At 46.5% G+C, this 20,885-nt stretch overlaps 1 protein-coding gene across 1 annotated transcript in view; it reads right to left on the reverse strand.

Annotated features, from left to right (window-relative positions):
• Window positions 1–5,288: 5,288 nt before the first annotated feature.
• The window catches only part of VPS8 (VPS8 subunit of CORVET complex), a 264,970-nt gene continuing 249,373 nt past the window's right edge, over window positions 5,289–20,885 (reverse strand). The window contains exons 43-44 of the mRNA XM_034781874.1: window positions 7,411–7,491; window positions 5,289–6,234 (exon numbers count right to left, since the gene is read on the reverse strand). Of these exons, the coding sequence (XP_034637765.1) occupies window positions 6,085–6,234; window positions 7,411–7,491 (231 nt within the window). The 3' untranslated portion in view covers window positions 5,289–6,084. The remainder of the gene's footprint in view (window positions 6,235–7,410; window positions 7,492–20,885) is intronic.

The raw sequence follows: 20,885 nt of genomic DNA on the forward strand, positions 1-20,885 counted from the left end.
GAGAATATCCTGCTTCCACCATGCGAAGGACCCAGTGGTCCGAGGTTATTTGGGACCATGTATGGTGGAAGTGGGATAAACGATTCAAAAAGGGCGGGGAAGGATCCGGGGATAAGTTTGGTACGCCATCCTCGACTGTCCCTTCAAAAGGCCAGCTTGGAAGCCGACAATGGTTTGGTCAGGCCCTGGCCTTGTCCAGACGGAGGGTTGGAAGGCTTTCTTCTGCCGTTCTGTTCCCTCCACCTGTAATTGTCCTGCCTCGGTCAAGGAGGGTAGGAGCTCTATTGCAGCTGCTGGGGCTTAAAGTGCTTCCTTTGAGTTGACGGGGCGTGCATACCCAAGGACTTCACGGTCGCCCTTGAGTCCTTTAGGCTATGTAGCCTAGAGTCAGGCTGTTCCACGAACAAGCCTGCCCCATCAAAAGGCAGGTCCTGCATCGTCTGTTGAACCTCCGGCAGTAGGCCCAAGGCTTGTAGCCAGGAGGTGTGCCTCATGGCAACTCCTGAGGACAAGGTGCGCACCGCCGAGTCTGCATTGTCCAGTGAGGCCTGTAAAGAGGTCCGTGCCATTGCCTTGCCCTCTTCTACAATTACCCCAAACTCCTCCCTGGACTCATGTGGCACAAGCTCCTTGAACTTGAGCATCGAGTTCCAGGAGTTGAAGTTATACCGGCTCAGGATTGGCAATCCTGAGCTGGAGCTCACCCCCACCCTCATAGAGTACATCTTGCAGCCAAACAAATCCAGTCGCTTGGCCTCTTTTGATTTGGGTGCTAGGTCCTGCTGCCCCTGCCTCTCTTTCTTGTTCACAGCTGCAACCACCAGAGAGCAGTGCTGGGGGTGCGTAGAGAGATATTTATACCCCTTCGAGGGCAGGAAGTACTTGTGCTCAAGACTCTTGGCTGTAGTGGGAATGGTCTTGGCATTGGCCTGAATAGTTTTAATGAGGGGCAGGGCAACCCTCGACAGACCTTCTGGGACCAAAATGTCTACCACTGGGTCCTCCGATTCCACCACCTCCTCGGCCTGCAGGCCCATGTTGCGCGCCACCCTACACAGAAGGTCCTGGTGGGCATGGCTGTCTATGGTGGGGTGGCCCGAATACGGAGGTGCCTGCAACGGCCTCGTCAGGGGAGGACAATGAAGAGGCCAAGGGCGGGGAGAGGGTCCTCCTGACTTTCCTGCTCATCAGGAGCCCTATGCACTGCTTCACTGATTGCCTCTGCCTCAGGAACTGGAGTTCGGCGGGGGGCGGGGGAGGGGAGGGGAGGTGGGGACACGGCGCCTCCTCCGCACCCCTAGGGATGGGCTGACTGGCGGAGGCCTTTGGCATCCTTGGTTCAGAGGCAGCCGACCGGGAACCTATAGACTGCGCACCCTGGGCCTGGTGGTATGCCCATGGAGTCCAGAATGGCCACAGAGTTGGCCCCTGCCAACCCCACTCCAAGTACCTAGGAATGGGATCGGGACTGCGAGGGCCAGGGTGACGCTGAGCAGAGCTGAGCCGGTGAGCAGTGGCATGAGGCTGGGGAGCAGTGACGTGACCTAGAATAGTACCTGACCTGGAGCTATGCTGGGATGTCGAGCGGCGCTGGGACTGGTGCTGGGTCCGGGACCAGCTCCTCGAAGGTGACTGGCATGCGGATCAGTGCCGTGATCAGGAGCGCTGCGAGTCTGACCGGCACCGTGAGTACGGCTGGCGCCATGACGGGGCGCGATGCTGGGACTTGACCAATAGTGCTGACGGCCGGCTCATCTCCGGCTTGTCTCAAGATAGTGCCATATGCTGTGGTACTGGAGGCTTGGCATGGATCAGAGGAGACCTCAGTGCCGTGATGGCAATGAGGTCCCTCATGGCCGCAAAGGTGTCTGGGGTGGATGGCAGATGAACTTCCTCGATGCTGTGGGTCAGGGAGTCCAATGGCACCAGACTTGATGGCTCCCCTTGTGGGGCTGAAATCGATGGTGTCATGTCCACAGGCTTTGGCCCTGGGCACTCCTCTCTGGGATGCATCACATTGACCAGCTCCAGGGGGATGGGTCTCTGGGATGGAGAGCTACTCTTCTCTTGCTTCCAGTGCCACTTTGGCGCCAGGGAGTGGGAGTGGTGCTGGGTCGATGCCGCCGGTTTTGGTGCCAGGGAGCAGCGGTGCTGCTCGGTGGTCTCGGCCAGTGTCCATCCACGATGCCACCTCCACCACTGCTGCTGGGGCACTGTGCACGGAAAAACTCGGTGCCGGGTCCTGCCACGCCGAAGGAGGCTGGGGGTCTAAGTGCCGCCTCCATAAGGAGCGGCTTAAGGTGAAAGTCTTGGTCCTAGGACAAAACCCCTTGCAAAGCTTGCACCTATCGGTCGCCCCTTGGCATGGGCCTGGAGCAGGACTTGCAGGGCTTGAATCCTGGAGACTTGGGCATGAAAGCCCTCCCAAGGAAAAGTGGTTGGGACAGACAATAAACGCCCCCAGCCCAACTGCTACTAACTACAATAAAAATAAACTACAAGAATTAAAGAAAAAATAACTACTATAAGAACGACTATAAAACAAGCTAGGGAAACGTGGAGAACTCACTAAGCAAGACACCACAGTTCCAACGACCGTCACGGCTGTAAGAAGGAACTGAAGAGATGCCGGGTTGGCAGGGTCATATATTGAATGCTATGAAGGCGCCACTCCAGGGGGCTTCACAGCCGACCCGACGGATGCTGCTAGGGGAAAACTTCCTGGCGGCTGTGCACGCAACGCACGCACACCTATTTGGAATCTATATGAGCAATCACTTGAACTCCCTTTCCACAGGGCTTCACTGCCACATGCAACATGTGCAGAATACAGCAGCATATGCACTAAATGCAGCCTGATCACAGTGCACCCACCTGGCATCACTACAGGCAGCCAGCACAACGTGATGGTTTGGGTAAAAGGCTCTTCCAGTAATAGTATGGAGGTAGAGGCAGTGCGTAGGTGGCCCAGGGGTTTTACTAGGACTGGTATTGTCTAAGTGGCAGAGTTTATATGGTCACTGTGTAGTACCCTATGTCCCTCAGCTGGGGAAGTGAAGCACTTTATAAATACAATTCTATCAAACTACCAGTTCAGGTCCAGCCCTCTGGGCTGGTTAGTGTCCTATGTACATTGAGCTGGGGCTTTATATCCTGCAGTATCCTTCAGTGCTGGCCCAATCAGTGCAGCAGTTAGTGTGATTCACGTAAAAACTCCAGCCATTCATCTGGGGACCTCCATAATAGTTCACACCACACACCCTGTTCCAAGTGCAGGGTTGTGGCCCATGCTATAGAACGCTGTTGGAGGGTTTGTTTAATGGCTGGGAGTTCCGTGTAGAATGAAACATTTGGTGGGATTCTAAAAATACTGTAAAGTTGAACAAAACCAGGGGAGGAATTACAAATGATGACAGGGGTTCGCAAAAACAAAATCCACCCTTGCTACCCATGGAAATGGACAGCTTTAGCAGAGAGATCTGCATGGAGCATGAACTGACCACTTGCTTCTAGTGTGCACTCTCCAGGAGAGGAATCCAGTGCCACAGGAGTGATGTTCAGGTGCCTGCAGTGTTGCCACCTGAGAATTACTTTTCTTGTGGATACGTAGGAGGTCAATCCTCAACACTGTCAAGTCATCAACTCCATCTGCACTACAACCCTCTTTTACAGAGGACTTGGAAGGAATGGCTGTTCTAGACCCTTATGTGGGAAAGGAAGAAAATATTGAAAACTCAGATTCCGACTAACTCATGTTCAGGCCACTTTAAGTAAAAAGGGAGAAGGGAATAAACACATAGACCATTGCCTTAGGAGCAACCACCATAATGGCTGTGACACTCTATACCTCAGCGGAGCGCCCTGTAACCACCATATTCTTCATTTATATATAATTGTGATCTTGCATATAAAGCAGGCCATATAAAGGTATCAGGGGAAAGGTCATGCACCGCTGAAAATCACTGTTCTATCTAAATATGTATATCATTAGTACATTTGAAGTGATGAGATTGTGTTTTTTATGGTCGTCAGTAACACATGCTGTAAGTTAGGGAATCAGCCAGATACTAGCTCCCAGAGAACAGCAAAGAACATAACCAACACCCAGGTGGGGTGTCAAACCACCATCAACAGCCACTGTCCAGCAAGGGAGTTACAATTCAAAGATTCACCTGCCTAGGGCCACACCAGGGGAATTTCTCAATCTGGCCTGGGGACTCAGCAATGCCACCAGACATGCCTGGACCTTTGCTCCTCAAGCATATGGACAAAGGATATAAAACAGAACACAGTGCCCCCATGCTTGGCCTTTCTCCTTCGCACACCTACGCTGCAAGCAACAAGGACACTCAGAAGACTGAAGACTCCAACAGAGGAAACTGGCCCAGGTTTCAAGAGTGAAACCTGTGTACTATGAACTGTAATATCCAGTGGGGTGTGAAAAACTGCTTAATCTAGATGTTGCCCAGTTTAATAGGGTTGAGAGTTTAGACTGCATGCTTATATTTTCTTTTCTTTTGGTAACCACTCTGACTTTTTGCTTATGACTTATCACTTAAAATCTATCTTTTGTAGTCAATACATTTATTTAACTGTTTATCTTTACCAGTGAGTTTGCTTGAAGTGTTTGGTAAATCTGCTCAGGTTTACAAAGGCTGGTATATATCCACTTTCCATCGATGAAGTGGTGAACCAATTAATACATTTGCACTGCTTGTCTTGAGCAGTGCAGGACGGTATATTCCTGAGATACAAGGCTGTGAACTGGGGGGATTCGGCTGGTGCCTTTCGCTGTGTGATTTATGAGTGGCTCTGGGAGCATTCATGCAATATAGCTGGGTGTGGGGCTCCACATGCAGTTGTGCTGAGTGGTAACAGTGCCTGGAGGGGTTTGCTGCTTCTCACTAGCAAAGCATTGAGAGAGACAGACCAGGCAGGAGAGTTAGGGGGGCACAGTGGTCCCACAGTCCCAGGCTGCAACCCAGGGATCCCATCAGAATGGCCATATGCATTTACTTTATATTTCCTTCCACCCAATTGGAAACAGAAAAATGTTTGTGGAACCCACTAGAACAGCCACTAGCTCATACGCATAAGCTTGACTTAGTGGTTCGTGGCTGCCAAGTTCGCTGAATGGTAAATTGCTACGTTTCTCTTGCCACTAGAATTCCTGATTAATGGTACTTAGGAGAAGAGGAACTCTCTCACAGAGCTGCATCTATCACAGTAACCCCTCCACCAGCTCCTAGAGCACAGTTTAAATACAGACATTTACCAGGACTGCAGGGTTTAAAGGCAGGGCATTTTTATTAGAGAATGTAGTTTCACAGAAGCATTGCACACAAGTTCATTTACTCACAAATATACGCTCTTTTGCAGTTTCAGCTCCTTTCAAGGGCTGAGGGTGTTTCATGAAGTCATACCACCCACTTTGCTTATAATCCAGGAGATCCTGCTGGGGTTAGGGATTTGTCTAAAAGATTATTTTTACTGATACTAAATTTAAACTCAAATAAATTAGCTATTTCCCTTATAATGTTGAGGAGGCATTTTGAGAAATGCTGAGTTTGGATATTTGACATGTTCTGTATTCCCTTGGTCAATCTATCTAAGGAATAAAAAGGAACACATTATAGGTTCCAATTATTTGGATAAGCTTTGGCTGCAGACACAGTCACCCTGGGGTTAGTACAGCTGCCTCAACTTCCTGTGTTTGGCTCGAGTGAAGTACATGGAGTTGACATAATATTTTATAGCTTTCAGTGCATCCCACTGGACAAGAACTCTGACAGTGATCTCTGTGATTTTCCTTCTGTTTTGTTAGAAGAAACAGGGGACAATGAGCCAGCAGAGAGACTACTACAGATTCCACCTGGTTACAAACCCAGCAAAACTATCTGACACAATGTGACATGTTACAAAGGATTCTGGGAAGGATATGATGGCAATGGGCAGCAAATCCAGCCTAGTAGGGCAGGTCCCATAGCCAACAAACTCACTCCCCGGGATTGATGGTAGGAGCCTCCCCAGAATGTTCTTATGCAACCATGGAAGGACTGCACCCATGATCTGGCAAGGGAAGGGCTACTCTTCTGTCAGTGGAGGGGGAGCGAGATGCAGCTGGAAATTCTCGTTCTGGAAGACACTGTTCAGTGCAGGGTCACCCTGAGAGACATTGAGGAGCCCATGTTTTTCACCACCACGAGTTCGAGACAATTCTGTCAGGAGAGCTAACTGCAAGACAAAAGAAATACACCACTAAATACATAAAGGTCTGAGCAATCTTTAGGGAAGCATTTATTTTTAAAGGGTGTGTGTGCGTGCATGGACAATATGGGATCCCTCCACCTCTCCCCTTCCTTTTACAAGATATTCAAGTAACAATGATACAAGTTTAAGACAAAGGGGATACATTCTCACCCACTGTAAGGTTAGCTGTGAAACTCATTGCAGCAGGATATTACTGAGGCCAAACAGATTAGTATGAAACCCTGGCTGAACCCTTAACTACAGAGAAAGTGCTCACAATGCCACAATGAGAATAGCAATGGCAGCTATGACAGCAAGGACAAAGTTACAAGGGATTTTCACCCTCCTGATTCACAGTATGAGCTGATCACTAGCTGGAGGCAGAAAGGAGTCTCTCTGTTGGGTAATATTGCTCACTGACATGTGTTTTGAAGATTTTATACCTTTCCTCTGATCCATGTGACATTGGCCATTGTCCAGAACAGGATCTAGAACAGGACTATTGCTGTATGGTAATCCTATGTTCCTAAGCACTGATCAAGTGGGGGGGAGGGGGAGGTAGAAGGGGAGAGGATGTCCCACCTTCACCCTCTCTGCAATGTACCTGATTTTAGATGGATAGCCCTTCCCCCCAAGAAGTATGTGAAAGACAGAACGCCATCTAGCGGGGTGAGCTGTGCCTATATTATTGTGTGCGTGTATACACACACACACACACACACACACACACACACACACACACCCCCACCCTCTTAAATTAGTGCAAGGACCTGGAATAATTGCAATTGTCAGAAGGATTTTATATGGCAAAACACTGTTTTGAAGTGAGTTTGGATGTTAATATTTTTTATTGTGGTAATTTGTGTATTTGAATTTTGGTAAGTTTGAAAACAGGGTGAGGGCACTTAAATGCAGAATGGATTTGAAGGGGATAGCAGTGTGTGGGAAATTTTGCCTCTCTCTCAAGAGTGGAAGACCCTGCCTACATAAGCTCCAAAAAGATCAGAATTTGGTTTAATAAACCTTATCTTTCCATATTGCAGCAACATTGAAAGAAGCTCTTGGGAAGAGTTGGCATCCAGACTGCTGTCTCCAACTGATGGCACAGAGTTGTGTACAATTCGATTCACCAATTAAAAAGAAGAGATGAAGATACTTTACCCTGGAGGTTCCTCGATAGAGTCGACAGAGTTGGTCAAAAGCCTGGATTTGCTGGGAATCCAACAGGGACTCTGAACTTGACTAAGAAACAAAGTTACAAGGTTACAAAAAGTTAGAGACATAAAATTAAATAACCAAAATTTAAATCTATTTAGCAAGGTATTTACACTGCCTCACTATCATTGGGATCTGAGCACCCAGGCTACAGTTTGGTACCTTGTTAAAAAAAGGGAACATGCTTGTTTTGCTTTACGTCACTTTTCTATGTAAAAAGAGTAATAAAGACTGAACCACACGACACAAAGCTCTAAATATACTAAGGGGTTATGGAGCCATCATAAACCATTGTAATTAATATGTACTTAGCACTACACTGTGCTTAATTCTTATTTCTAAAGTGCTTTACAGATATTAAATTAATAATCTGGTAAGAGGCAGGGGGATAGCTGGTCCAGAATTATTGTACCCTTGCTTGGTTAGAATATTACAATGTTTCTATTTTATATTCCAAAACAATCAGATTAACAATATGATCTATTGAGAGCTAATAATGCCAGATCAGCATTAATGAGGATTCCAGTTAGCTGCTAGTTTCTACTTTTACATAACAATATATAAAATATTCATGCTAAAATATTTCACTATGTTCTCAAATGTGCAAAAATATTTTTATGCAGGATTCTGTTTATATAGACTCATTTGTTTATTTACTGAGTCACCTTAATATGAACTTACCTTGAATCTCTTTGGGTAGGAAAACAGGAGTCACAGTAGTGGCTCAAAACAAATTACAAAAAGAGAACTAATATTACCTCTGAAGGAATGAAGTTGATGGGAGTTTTGCCATTGACTTCAATGGAGCCAGAATTTCAGTCCTAGTGTATTACCCTGACAATACCAAGCACCGACACTTGACTCTTTGTGGTTGGGCATTTTTAGTGACGGTTATACAAAGGTATACTGCAGAAGTTGTGAGTGCATCTTCCTGAATCAGAGCCTTACGCACTCCACATCACAATATGTTAAATACAAAATAAGTTAGGATATTAAATATACTTAAGTGATTATTACCAAAGTTATTTTATGCTTAGACGGCACCTTCAAATGCTTTGCAAACCTTAAATTTCAAAACACCACTGAGTGTAAGCATGGGACACACTGACACTTCACATGCATGTAACCCAGGGCATAGAGGTTGTAACCTGCCCACAGTCATACAGCAGGTCAGTGGCTGTGCTGGGAAAAGAACCTGGGGGCTCCCAGTCTCCTGTTCTAACCACAGGACTACAATCGTTCCAAAATGAAAATATTTAAAGAATTCTTTATGTTAAAGCAGCAAGTCAGTAACTACTGTATTAAAGCCAATATTCACAAAAAGCTGGGCACCAACTAGGACACACAATCTGATTTTAATGAATAGCCTATTAGTTTGTGTTATATTAGAACAGATTAGGATTGGCTCAGGCTAGCCGTTGTTGGATGTCTAGGCTTGCCACGGGCAGCAATACAGGGAAGGCCCCATAACTCTCATCACCTCAAAGTGTAGGAACCTCACCTGCCCAGATACACCTAGCTACTCCTGTAACATCCTCTTGGAGGCCAACCCTTCCCTTTCTCCCAAGTAGCATGAAGGCCAGGTGCCTGCTGGAGAAAGTGTGCTGCAGGACAGAGTTGCCATTTTTCCTGAGGACATGTCTCCTTGGCCTCTAACTTGGTTTTGAACTACTACCCAATGAGGGGAGGAGAGAAGGCTTCAACACCCTCTAGCAATTAAGCCTGGAAAAGGCCCAAAAACTACCTTGGGAAGAAAGAATTCCATTTGGTCAGAGGCTGGGGCACTAACTACTGAGGAGCAGCTGGAGGGCAGCTATCACTCATGCGCACAGCACTACCCAACACTGGAGAACTATTCCTGATGCTAATAGGGCAGGCAGACTCATGCCTCTAGCTGCTGTGGCATTTCAAGGAGATGGAATGCAATGTTGTATTATGTTAATACAATGCCCTCTACTGTTGACTGTATTCTATTACCCACTGTATAACTTGTGCCAACATGGCAGCCTCCTGAACACTACACTATACCTGCCTCCATCACAATCATAAATGTCTAAATTTCTTTTACCCTGTGTCCTTTTGTCTCTTTTACAATCTTTTCCTATCTTCTCCTCTTACTGTTTTTCCTGAACCCTTTATAAGATTTATTTTCCTTTCCTCTTTCATCTGTTCTCCTGTCTCCCATTATGTTTTGTTATTGTGTGCTTTTATATTTACTTTGCTCCACACCTGCTCTGAGCAAAGCAGAGGACAGGGCAGGATGAATTGCCGCCTACAAGCACAATGCAATCGCTGGTTGAAAGAGGTGTGAAATCCTATATGTATAGTATTGCTGTCTGAAGAACCACATTAAGCTGGTGAAGAGGTCTGAATTTTGAACAAACCTGCCTTCAAGATGATTCGGTTCCTTGATGAATTCTAAGGGCTTGTCTACACTTACATTTTATAGCGCTCTAACTTGCTGGATCAGGGGGATGAAAAATCACCCTCCTGAGCGCAGCAAGTCTGAGCACTTTAAAGCGCTAGTGTAGACAGGCTCTGAGCACTCAGAGCCGTGCTCCCAGCACTTGGAGCTAATCCCCTCGTGGAGGTGGATTACCAGGAGCACTGAGAGCGCTCTCTGCAGCGCTCGCGCGTGACCACACTTGCACTTCAAAGCGCTGCCGCGGGAGAGTTCTCATGGCAGCACTTTGAAGTTTCCAGTGTAGACATACCCTAACACTGCAGATTAAGACCTATAATAGATCACTCATGCCAAAGTGTTGTTTTATAATTTGGTGACAAACTGAAATTGATGATATAATATTCCTGACTCATTTCCTTTGTCCTTCATGTTCAAAATGTAACTATTTACACTGTAAAATGTTACTGTCAATAACTGTTGGTCAAGGAACCAATAGATTTAATTTGCTGCACACATTACAGAATATTTTTTGATCAAGGTAAATTTAGAAATAAAGAGACCCTAAAAAAGTAGGGTTTACACATCTACTCTAGATAGACACGTTATGTAGTGGTGTTTCTCTTCAGTAATGGCTAGCCTTGGAAAAATTAGATTTTTAATTAGTAAATGTCAATTTCACCACAATTTCCATCCTTAACTGAAATTTACAAAGAAAAATGCTCCTTAAGAACTTAGCAGAATTTGATTTAAGGATATTTACTTTGTATATTTTGATGGGATGTTGATAATTTCTGTTTAACAGTTATAAAGCTTTAGCTTTTTGAATTTCAACATCTACGGTCATTAAATATTTACTGTCTGACCTTCTCCCATTATCTGATCCCTCCCCCATAATTTCCCAGGACTGAAAATGTAAATCAATAAAAGTAGAAAAAAATACTTAAAACCCATAATTGTGCACAAGTTGTGAAAATTTTATTTGATAAGAACTGAAAGAATGCTTAAAAATAATATCTTCAAAATTATAAAAAAAAGAATTCTGCCAAGCCTACTAATTACCTATGCCACTTGTAGAGGAAAAGAAAGGATAATAAGGAAATCTGATCATACACTCCTCTCAGTCATTCAAAGACAAGAAAATGTAACATAATTGCATCCGTTTTGCTATTTCTTCACTTGTCTGTATGTAACTATCAGATTGTTCTCAGGGTTGATGAGTTGAAATATTGCAGGCAACTTTTCCTGTTGTCTTGGAAACAAGTGATGTGGGGCCTTTTCCTTTTTTAACCATGTAACTAAAGGAATGTTTTTCATTGTGATAGGGAGTCTCTCTTAGCAAATCTGAGACCTGTGTTGGTGCACAGAGGTTAAACGTCTAGTTTCTCACTGAAATGTAATTTCTGCCTCAAATGCCACGGGCTGGCGGGACAGCCAATTACTGCCCACTTAGCACCTCCATGTGAACTCAACAACATAGACGTTCCTATTTAGAAAGGGTTTTGCAGCCTAGAAATGATCCAGAACAGAGTCCTAGTTGAGTCAGTGGTGGGTTTAAAAGGTCTGGCTGATTTTGCAAAAAGGAGGAAAAACAAATTCTCTGTTCCATATTTTCAATTCCAGGCTTCCCATTTCCTGCTCTGGGGATGGTGCCCATCAAGGTGAGGTCACCATCAAGGCGAGGCTATTTTCTGTAGTATGTTTTTTGTATGTTTTTCCTCTAGCACTGCTATGCTAAACCTGCAATTATCCTTGATTCCACAGCTGCACAACTCATCACCAGCTAGAGCCAGAGTAGAGCAGCAACATACAGTAGATATGAGTAGGGTACTTAGATCTTGTGGCGTGATTATTAACCCACAGAGGTACTGCTTCCAGGAGCCGTACCTTCCACAAGATTGTCACCATATCAACTAACCAGTGTTTCAAAGGGTATCAAGCTATTCCAAAGTGCCACTTGCAGAGGCAGTCAGTCAGTCCATTCAGGAACAATGGGTGTATGATAATCAGAAGGGGGAGGTGAGGCGAGGCCTGATTAAATCCTTGGTTTACAATTCCACCACACCCTAGCCTGGAATCCTTACACTTTCAAGTCTGTATCCTGCCTCTGCTGGAGTGGGAGGCAGGAGGCTGCAATGGAGCTGGTTGAGAATCCCTGATTCTGGAGTTGATTCTGGAATGGCCTTGATATAGATTACAGCAGTTGGCTGGTGATGGCTCCCAAGGGACCATGCCCCAGCTAGCAGTTGCTGTAGTGCAGTGCACTTCTATGCCCGGGGCTGCAAAATGTGGGCAGCATGGAGCCAGAGATGAAGCGCTCTCTGCCCACCTGTGGAGAGGGAATCCCCAGCTGGAGAGATCTAGTCTGTCTCCATCCCCTTCGAACTAGTAGAGGGGCTTGGTGACTTCAAGTACAACCACATTGTTACAGCCTCTTCAACTAGAAACTGCAGACAAAAGAGACCTACTGAGCGAAATACAGATAAGGAGCACAAGGAGTCAGCATGATTGGCATTGGTTTATTCACATCAGTGGCTTAACCACTGACAAGTTTTCTGTAGACTCTGCGGTAAAGGACTTGAGTTCTGAGGAGCTTTGTGGATGTTTACATGGAGCTCCTCCCAAGCGTAAGGGGCAGCATGGGAGAAAGCACACAGGTCCCTGTTTGAAAATTAACAAGTGGGCAGTGGAGGCTGACTTCACTGGCCAGTCGGAGGCAAGCGTCAATATCTTGATAGGGTGGGGCAGAACAGAAAGGACCTTGAAAGTTAATACAAGCAGTATTTGAAGCAGTAGAGAGAAGGGGGAGCCAGTGAAGGGATGCAAAAATGGTGACATGATCATAAAAAGAAGAACAGGAGTACTTGTGGCACCTTAGAGACTAACAAATTTATTAGAGCATAAGCTTTCGTGGACTACAGCCCATGCATCCGAAGAAGTGGGCTGTAGTCCACGAAAGCTTATGCTCTAATAAATTTGTTAGTCTCTAAGGTGCCACAAGTACTCCTGTTCTTCTTTTTGCGGATACAGACTAACACGGCTGTTACTCTGAAACCTGACATGATCATAGTGACAGCTTAGGAAAATGATCTTTACAGCAACATTCTGCATGGATCTGAGCAGTTTGCAGTGTTGCTATAGCCGTGTTGGTCCCAGGATATTAGAGACAAGGTGGGTGAGGTAATATCTTCTATTGGCAAGAATGTTGCAGTAATAGAGATGCAAGATTATGAGAGCTTTAGCAGTGTGGATGGATAGAAAAGGCCCTATCTTAGACATGTTATGCAGAAATTAGAAAAAATTAGACAGCCTGGATGTGAGGATGTAGAGAGCAGTCTGAGTCAAAGATAACACCCAAGTTACAGGATTGAGTGACAGGCAGGATGGTGGTTGTGTCCCCAGTGATCAAAAAAGGAGGTAGCATGGAGGACTTGGGGAAAAAGATTAGGAGCTCTGTTCTAGCCATTGACCTTGCACTGATGGCAAGACATCCACGAGATGTCAGAGACACGAGAAGCTGAGATTTTAGTTTGGACAGAAGGAAACAGGTATGGAATAGAGAGGTAGATCTGTGAATAATCAGCACAGAGATGGTAGTTGAATGTATGTTTGTGGATGAGATTACCCAGAGATAAGGTGCATAGGAAAAAGAGAAGGGATTCAGGCAGGAGCCCTCAGCAAACCCTACAGAAAGCTGATTGGTGGATAAGGAGGATCCTCTGAGAGACATGCTGAAGGGATAATTAGAAAGGTAGGAGGATAACTAGGTGACGACAGAGGGTGAAGCCAAGGAAGGACAAGACTTCAAGAAAAGCATGATCAATGGTATCAGAGGCAGCTGACAGGTCAAAGAGGATGAGGATGGAGTATTGAGTCTGCGCTTTGGCTAGGAAGAGGTCAAGACATTGACAAGAGCAGTTTCAGTGGAGTGCAAGAGGCAGAAGTTGGAGTAAAGAGAATCTAGGATGGAATTGGAAGAGAGGAACTCCAGACAGCGATTGTGAACAGCATGTTCAATGAGCCTAGAGATGAAAGGGAAAAGGGAGGGAGGCGATAGTTGGAGAGGCAAATAGGGCCAATGGTGGTGGGGTTTTTTTTCCCTTGAGATGGGAATCTAAAGTAGGGGTTCTCAGGACAAATTTTCTGGTGACCTCAGTGTGCAGTCACCAACTTTTGCTGGTGGCTGCTGTTACAATTTTAACTAAAATTCCTAATTAAGTTTAGGAAAAACAAAAATAAATATGCACATATACCTGCCCAAATCATTCCAATTTATTTATGTTAGGATTTTTTGCAGACTCAATAATAAAAATATACATTTTTCTCTATTCTTTACTGGACATAAACAGAATAGAAACAAAAATAAAGTGATTGTCTTTTTTTATTGTTGTTTATGGTTGCTTTTTTTTTTTTTTTTTTTTTTTTTTTTAAAAAGACTTGCTGGCTAGTAAGTCTGCTGGTGTGAAAAGTGATATTAACAACACATAAAAATATAACTTTTCACAGCAGCAGACTTAATTTGTCCCTGGGCTTGTCAGGGCTAAGCAAGCCCTGGATGGAGAGGTGGGTAGGGAGGCAGTGGGGGCCAGAGGCAATGGGGAGAATGGGGGGGGGGGGCAGGGGAGGCAGTGAGGGCCGGGGATGAATGGATGGGACATCAAGGAAGGTGGGGAACTCACTAGCAGCCTGCTCCTCCAGCAATTGTCGCTCCAGAGGGGAGCAGGACCCAACCCCTGCTGGCAGCCTTGGGAGAGGGGCCACTGCTTTACCCCCATCCCCCATCACTGTCCAGGAGACTGTGGCTACAAGAAAAGCCCCTGGTGGCCGAATTTGAGAAATGCTGGTCTAAAGCATGCTTGTATTGTAAGGGGAAGAGCCAGAAGAGTGAGAGGTTAAGGAGAGGAGTAAAGGAAGGGATGAGAATGTTGGTGACAGAAATTAAGTCAATGAACTCTCCTCCAGAAGCTGGGCATGCTGCTTCCACAGTGCTCCCAGGAGATGAGGAACAAACTGAAAGCCCAAAGCTGGACAGGGTAGGCTACTGGTTTGCCCATGATCACTGGGATGGTATGGAAAGCATCATTTCAGTCAGAGATGCTAATGTGCCAATGAAACCTGAAGAACTTAATATTTAGAACTGCCCTGTTAGAGTGTGATTGTCATGGGACAGGCACATGCTCCAGCTGCAACACCAGATGACAGGGTGTGGAGACTTAGTGAGACACATTGGGTGTGACCGTAACCAATGCCACTGGGCTGCCACTTGGGTTTTTAATCTGGGGCTTTCAGTGATACAAGCACGAGCCACCACCACTTGATCGAAAGGCTAAAGATTCTAGCTGGAAATTCAGAAGAGAAACTAAGCTGGAGACTCAAGTTCTGTGGATCAGTCACTGGGGAGAATGTGCAACATGCACTGAATTATGGGTGTCACAACACGATAAAAAGATGTTAGGATGTCACAATACATATGCATGCCTCAAGCACACCACTACCTGACAAGCCCTATGGTCACAGTGAGATATGGAGCGATGAGATCTTTATCCTCAACCTAACGAAGACCTATGAGGTAACCCTCTTGATCTCTGGGACCCCCAGAAACAAGCCTACTTTAATTATATTACTGCTGACAACTTGAATCCCATGACAAACTGTCGCTCTGCTCTTTTCTTACAAGGTAAAGTGAGTAGAAGAGTGTTGGTGTTTGTAAGTGAACAGAGAAGTAGTAACTTATTTGGGCTCGCACGAGTTAGGGTTTTTCCTTGACATTTGCAAAGACAGAAAAATCTTTTGTGTAGAACTACTCCACTTCCCGGAACAAAAAACGTAAAGCTCTGCTTGATTGTGTCCTTTATTCTTTTATTTTGTCCTTTTAGAGGATACCAAGGAAGAGGCAAAGAAAGCGACCACATTTTTAGCCACACTACTTTTCACACAGAAACCTGCCATTTAGACAACAGAGACAAAGATTTGTTATTTCTGCTCTGTAATCTCAAACCTACCTATTGTTACTGCAGATACTATCTGAAATTGTGAAGACCATGAGAAAAAGTGACTACATCTTAAACATCTAAAATGCTTCAATTATCAGAAAGCCAGAAAATACTGGTGTCTTTGGCAGTTAGCCAACTGCACTCTCAGATACTGTCAGGATATACAGCTTATATCTTTTGCTGTATCAAAATGTAAGACTGTCTGGGCTCTGTAGGATTAATGAGATAGTACTGGTAAAGCACTGAACATTAAAACAAAATATCCATCGCAAATGGAGTAAGGACTGTAGGAATGAAGAAAAATGTGTGTTTTGTAGTTTAAGTAAGATAAAGGGTTAAATTAGCTTAATATGTTTCTGTAGGAGTGGTCATGTAAAGTGCAGGCCTGGTTAGCAGTTGTGGAAAGGCCTTGAAAGCATGTGAATTAATTAGAAAAACTGGACCTGAAAGGTACCTGATAAGACAGAAAGAAAAGGAGGCTCTAATGATCAGAGATTGTTAATAATAAGGAAGTGTGTGTGCTGAACTCATAGTGATCTCAAAACCAGCCAAAAACTGTTTTTTAGCTACGTTAGCAACAGGCGATGACATCATTTGTTTGTTAAAGGCTATAAAAGGGTGAACTCTTAAAAGGTTCATTGCTAATACACCGGACCCTCACTAGAACGCGTGTCTATATAGCGCAAATTCGCATACAATACGGTCGCGGCCATGGGTCCCAAATGTAATTACTTTAATTGCAATTCATTTTAACGCGGTACCGTGCATGGATCCAAATCCCACATTCTAGCGAGGGTCCGGTGTACCTCTTGCCTGACCAAACTGGAGCTGACCAACATAGGTCGAAGCACCCCTGGTTTTAGCCCTTTTTAAAGTACCTTAATCAAATATTTATGAATGTTTTCTTACTGTTTGGGTGTAGTAATTACTTATCAGTTAGGCTTTTGCTCATGTTTAGAACAATGGTATAGATACCATTGATCTATTGGATTAAAAAAAGAATGTATGGTGAAATTAATGTGTGGTGCTACCTTGTATTAATAAGTTAATAAATAATAACAAAATAATAAATTATTATTATTATCCTGGACAAGGACAATTAGACAACATTTTTAAATGCATCAGGAAAAAACTACAGGAGTACTTGTGTCACCTTAGAGACTAACAAATTTATTAGAGCATAAGCTTTCGTGGACTACAGCCCACTGTTATTCATCTCTCATAACTCTTGTTCTTCAAGATGTGATGTTCATGTCCATTCCAATCAGTTTGTGCGCGCGCACGTACGTGCACATTGGCCAGAAGATGTTTCCCCTAGCAGCATCTGTTGGGTCGGCCTCGGCACCCCCTGGAGTCGCGCTCCCATGGCGCCTACTATAGAGTCCTGCTGATCCACCACCCCTTCAGTTCCTTCTTGCTGACTACTTCGACAGAGGGGTAAGGAGGGTGGGTACTGGAATGGACATGAACAACACATCTTGAAGAACAACAGTTACGAGAGGTGAGTAACCGTTTTTTCTTCTTCGAGCGCTTTTTCATGTCCATTCCAAACAGGTGACTCCCAAGCCAAGTTTAGGAGGTGGGGTCGGAGTTATCCACTGACTGGAGCACTGCGTTTCCAAAGGCCGCATTATCTCTGGCCTGCCGGGTGATTGCATAGTGCGTGGTGAAAGTGTGTATGGAAGACCACGTCGCCGCTCTGCAGATTTCCTGGGTAGGAGCTTGAGCCAGGAACACCGTTGATCAAGCCTATGCCCTGGTAGTGTGTGCTGTGATCGGAGGCACGGGAACCCCTGCCAGGTTGTAGCACTCACGGATACAAGTCACAATCCATGATGAAATGCACTGGGCCAAAACCAGCTGACCTTTCATCCTGTCCACCACTGCCATGAAGAGCTCGACCGACTTCCTGAACGGTTTTGTTCTCTTGATGTAGAAAGCCAGCGCTCTACGGACCTCCAGGGTGTGGAGTTAGAATGAGGTTTAGGGTAGAAAACTGGGAGGAAAATGTCCTGGTTGATATGGAACTGCGAGACAACCTCAGGAGGAAAGCAGGGTGGGGCCTGAGCTGAACCTTGGCCTTAAAGAACACGGTGTAGTGCGGGTCTGAAGTCAGGGCTCTGAACTCAGACACCTTACTGGCTGAGGTTATTGCCACCAGAAATGCGACCTTGTAGGAGAGGTAGAGTAGGGAGATGTTGCTAAAGGCTCAAAGGGTGGCCCCATGAGCCTAGAGAGGACCAAGTTGAGGTCCCAGGCAGCAACCTGTTGGCGGACATGGGGCTACAACCCATCAAGCCCCTTTAGGAAGCGGCTGACCATGGGATTAGCAAGAACTGAGCGGCCCTGTATGCCCAGGTGGAATGCTGAGATGGCAGTCAAGTGCACTCTTACAGAAGGCAACAAGAGACCCTCCTGCTTCAGATATAGAAGATAGTCCAGAATGTGCGGCACTGAGGCTAGCGTTGGGGGTTAGTTGCACTGCACCAGCCAGATTGAAAATCTCTTCCACTTGGCAGGGTACGTGGCCCTTGAGGGTTTTCTACTGCCAAGGAGGACCTGTCTAACCTGGTCTGAACAGGAAAGTTCTGATGGATTCAACCATGGAGCTTCCACACTGTAAGAAGGAGCGACTGCAGGCTTGGGTGTTGGAGATGTCCGTGATCCTGTGTGAGAACGTCCGGGAAGAGTGGCAAGGTAATCGGGGCTCCCATGGACATGTCTAGGAGGGATGTGTACCAATGCTGATGGGGCCAGGCCGGTGCTATCAGAATGACCCGAGCACGATCTCTGTGGATTTTGAGCAGGACCTTGTGAACGAGCAGTATTGGCGGGAAGGCACATAGGAAAGCCCCTCCCCACTGGAGCAGGAACACATCTGCAGTGGAGCCCAGGCTGTGATTCTGGAAGGAGCAGAACTGCTGGCACTTCCTGTTGTGTCGCATAGCGAAGAGGTTGATCAGGGGAAATCCCCACCTTTGGAAGACTGAATTTGCGACGTCCGGGTGAAGGGACCACTCATAGCTGCGGAACGACCTGCTGAGGGTAGTCTGCCAGCTTGTTCTCAAACCCAGGGAGGTACGACGTCTGCAGGTGGACTGAATGTTCTACACCGAAGTCCCATAGCATGAGGGCTTCCTGGCACAGGGGTGAGGAGCGTGCACCCCCGTTTGTTGATATAGAACATTGCAGCCATATTGTCCATCATGACTGATGCATATTGTCCGGTTAGGTAAGAGCAGAATGTCTGACATGCTAGGCGCACTGCTCTGAGCTCTATGACATTGATGTGGAGGAGCAGATCTGCTTGCGACCAGAGGCCTTGAGTCCTGTGGTCCCCAGGCCAAGTCCAACGCGTCAGTCACCAACGACAGGGATGGCTATGTGGCAGCAAAGGGGATCCATGAGCACACCTGCTGGGCATCGGTCCACCATCGGAGCGAATTGAGGATTGGGGCGAGGCAGAGTCATGATCCTGTCCAAGTTGTCCAGGGCTGGTCGATAGACTGATGCTAGCCAAGACTGGAGTAGCTGAAGCCTGAGTCTGGCATGTCATGCCACGTACGTACAGGCCGCCATGCGCCCGAGAAGCTTTAGGCAGTTTCTCGTGGTAGTGGTGGGAAACTGCATGACTCCCTGGATCATGTCGTTGAGGGCTTGAAACCTCGCCTGTGGGAGGAATGCCTGGGCTTGGGTCGAGTCCAGTACTGCCCCCTATGAATTCTATCCTCTGGATGGGGGACAGAGTCGATTTTGCTTTGTTTAGGAGCAAACCCAGGTTCTCAAAGGTGGCTCTGATAAACGCGACCTAAGTTTCCACTTGTGTCCTGGAGCGGCCTTTGATCAGCCCGTCGTCGAGGTACAGAAACACCTGTACCTGATGTCTCCGCAGAAAAACGGTGACGACTGCCATGCACTTGGTAAATACCCAAGGTGCTGCTGACAGCCCGAATGAGAGGACAGTAAATTGGTAGTGGAAACTATTGACCACAAACCTGAGGAACTTCCTGTGGTTCTGAGTGACTGCAATGTGAAAATACGCATCCTTCAAGTCGAGGGCAGCATACCAGTCTGTGGATCTAGTGAAGGGATAATGGAGGCCAAGGAGACCATGCAGAACCTGAGTTTTTTCACGAACTTGTTGAGCTCACGCAGGTCCAGGATAGGCCTGAGGTCGCCTTTGGCATTCGGTATTAGGAAATACTGGGAATAAAAGCCCTCGCCTGTGTTCCAGAGGAACCTCTTCCACCACCCCTAGTTATAGGAGTGACTGCGCCCCCTGAATGAGAAGTTGCTCATGAGAAGGGTCCCTGAAGAGGGACGGGGAGGGGGGTGGAAGGGCAGGAGGGCACAGAATTGGATGGAGTATCCCCTCTCTACTGTGCGAAGCACCCAGCAGTCCGAGTTATACGGGACCATGCACGGTAAAAAAGGGATAGTCGGGAGGAAAAGGTAAGGCGGGTTAGATCCAGTCCATGATCTGGTGCGCCGTTCTTGACCGCACCTTCAAAAGGCTGGTTTAGGGCCGCAGGGCGGTTTGGGCTGGCCAGAGCCTTGACTCGAGGGTGTTGCCTCCTCCTGCCACCCCTGTTCCTCCTCCGAGCGCCATCCTGGCGGCTCTGCTGCTGGAACCTTTAAGGAGGTTGTGGGCGGAAATGTCTCTGCTGCGTGATGGGGGTGTGCAGGCCCAAGTATTTGAGGATGGCTTGGGAGTCTTTCAGGCTATACAGCTGCTTGTCTGTCTTTTCTGAAAACAGAGTCTCACCCTCAAATGGGAGGTCCTGAATGGTTTGCTGGACCTTGTAGGGTAACCCTGAAACTTGGAGCCAAGCACCCCGCCTCAGAGCTACCCCTGTCGCCATCACTCTAGTGGCGGCATCTGCAGCGTCTAACGCAGCCTGCAGGGAAGCCCGGGAGACTAGCTTCCTTTCCTCCATCAAGGCTGTGAACTCAGTCCGGGAATCCGAAGGGACGAGCTCCGTGAACTTTGCCATTGCTGCACAGGTGTTGTACAAGTACCTGCTTAT

Source organism: Trachemys scripta, chromosome 9 (assembly GCF_013100865.1).
Source record: "Trachemys scripta elegans isolate TJP31775 chromosome 9, CAS_Tse_1.0, whole genome shotgun sequence".
NCBI classification, from domain to species: domain Eukaryota; kingdom Metazoa; phylum Chordata; order Testudines; family Emydidae; genus Trachemys; species Trachemys scripta.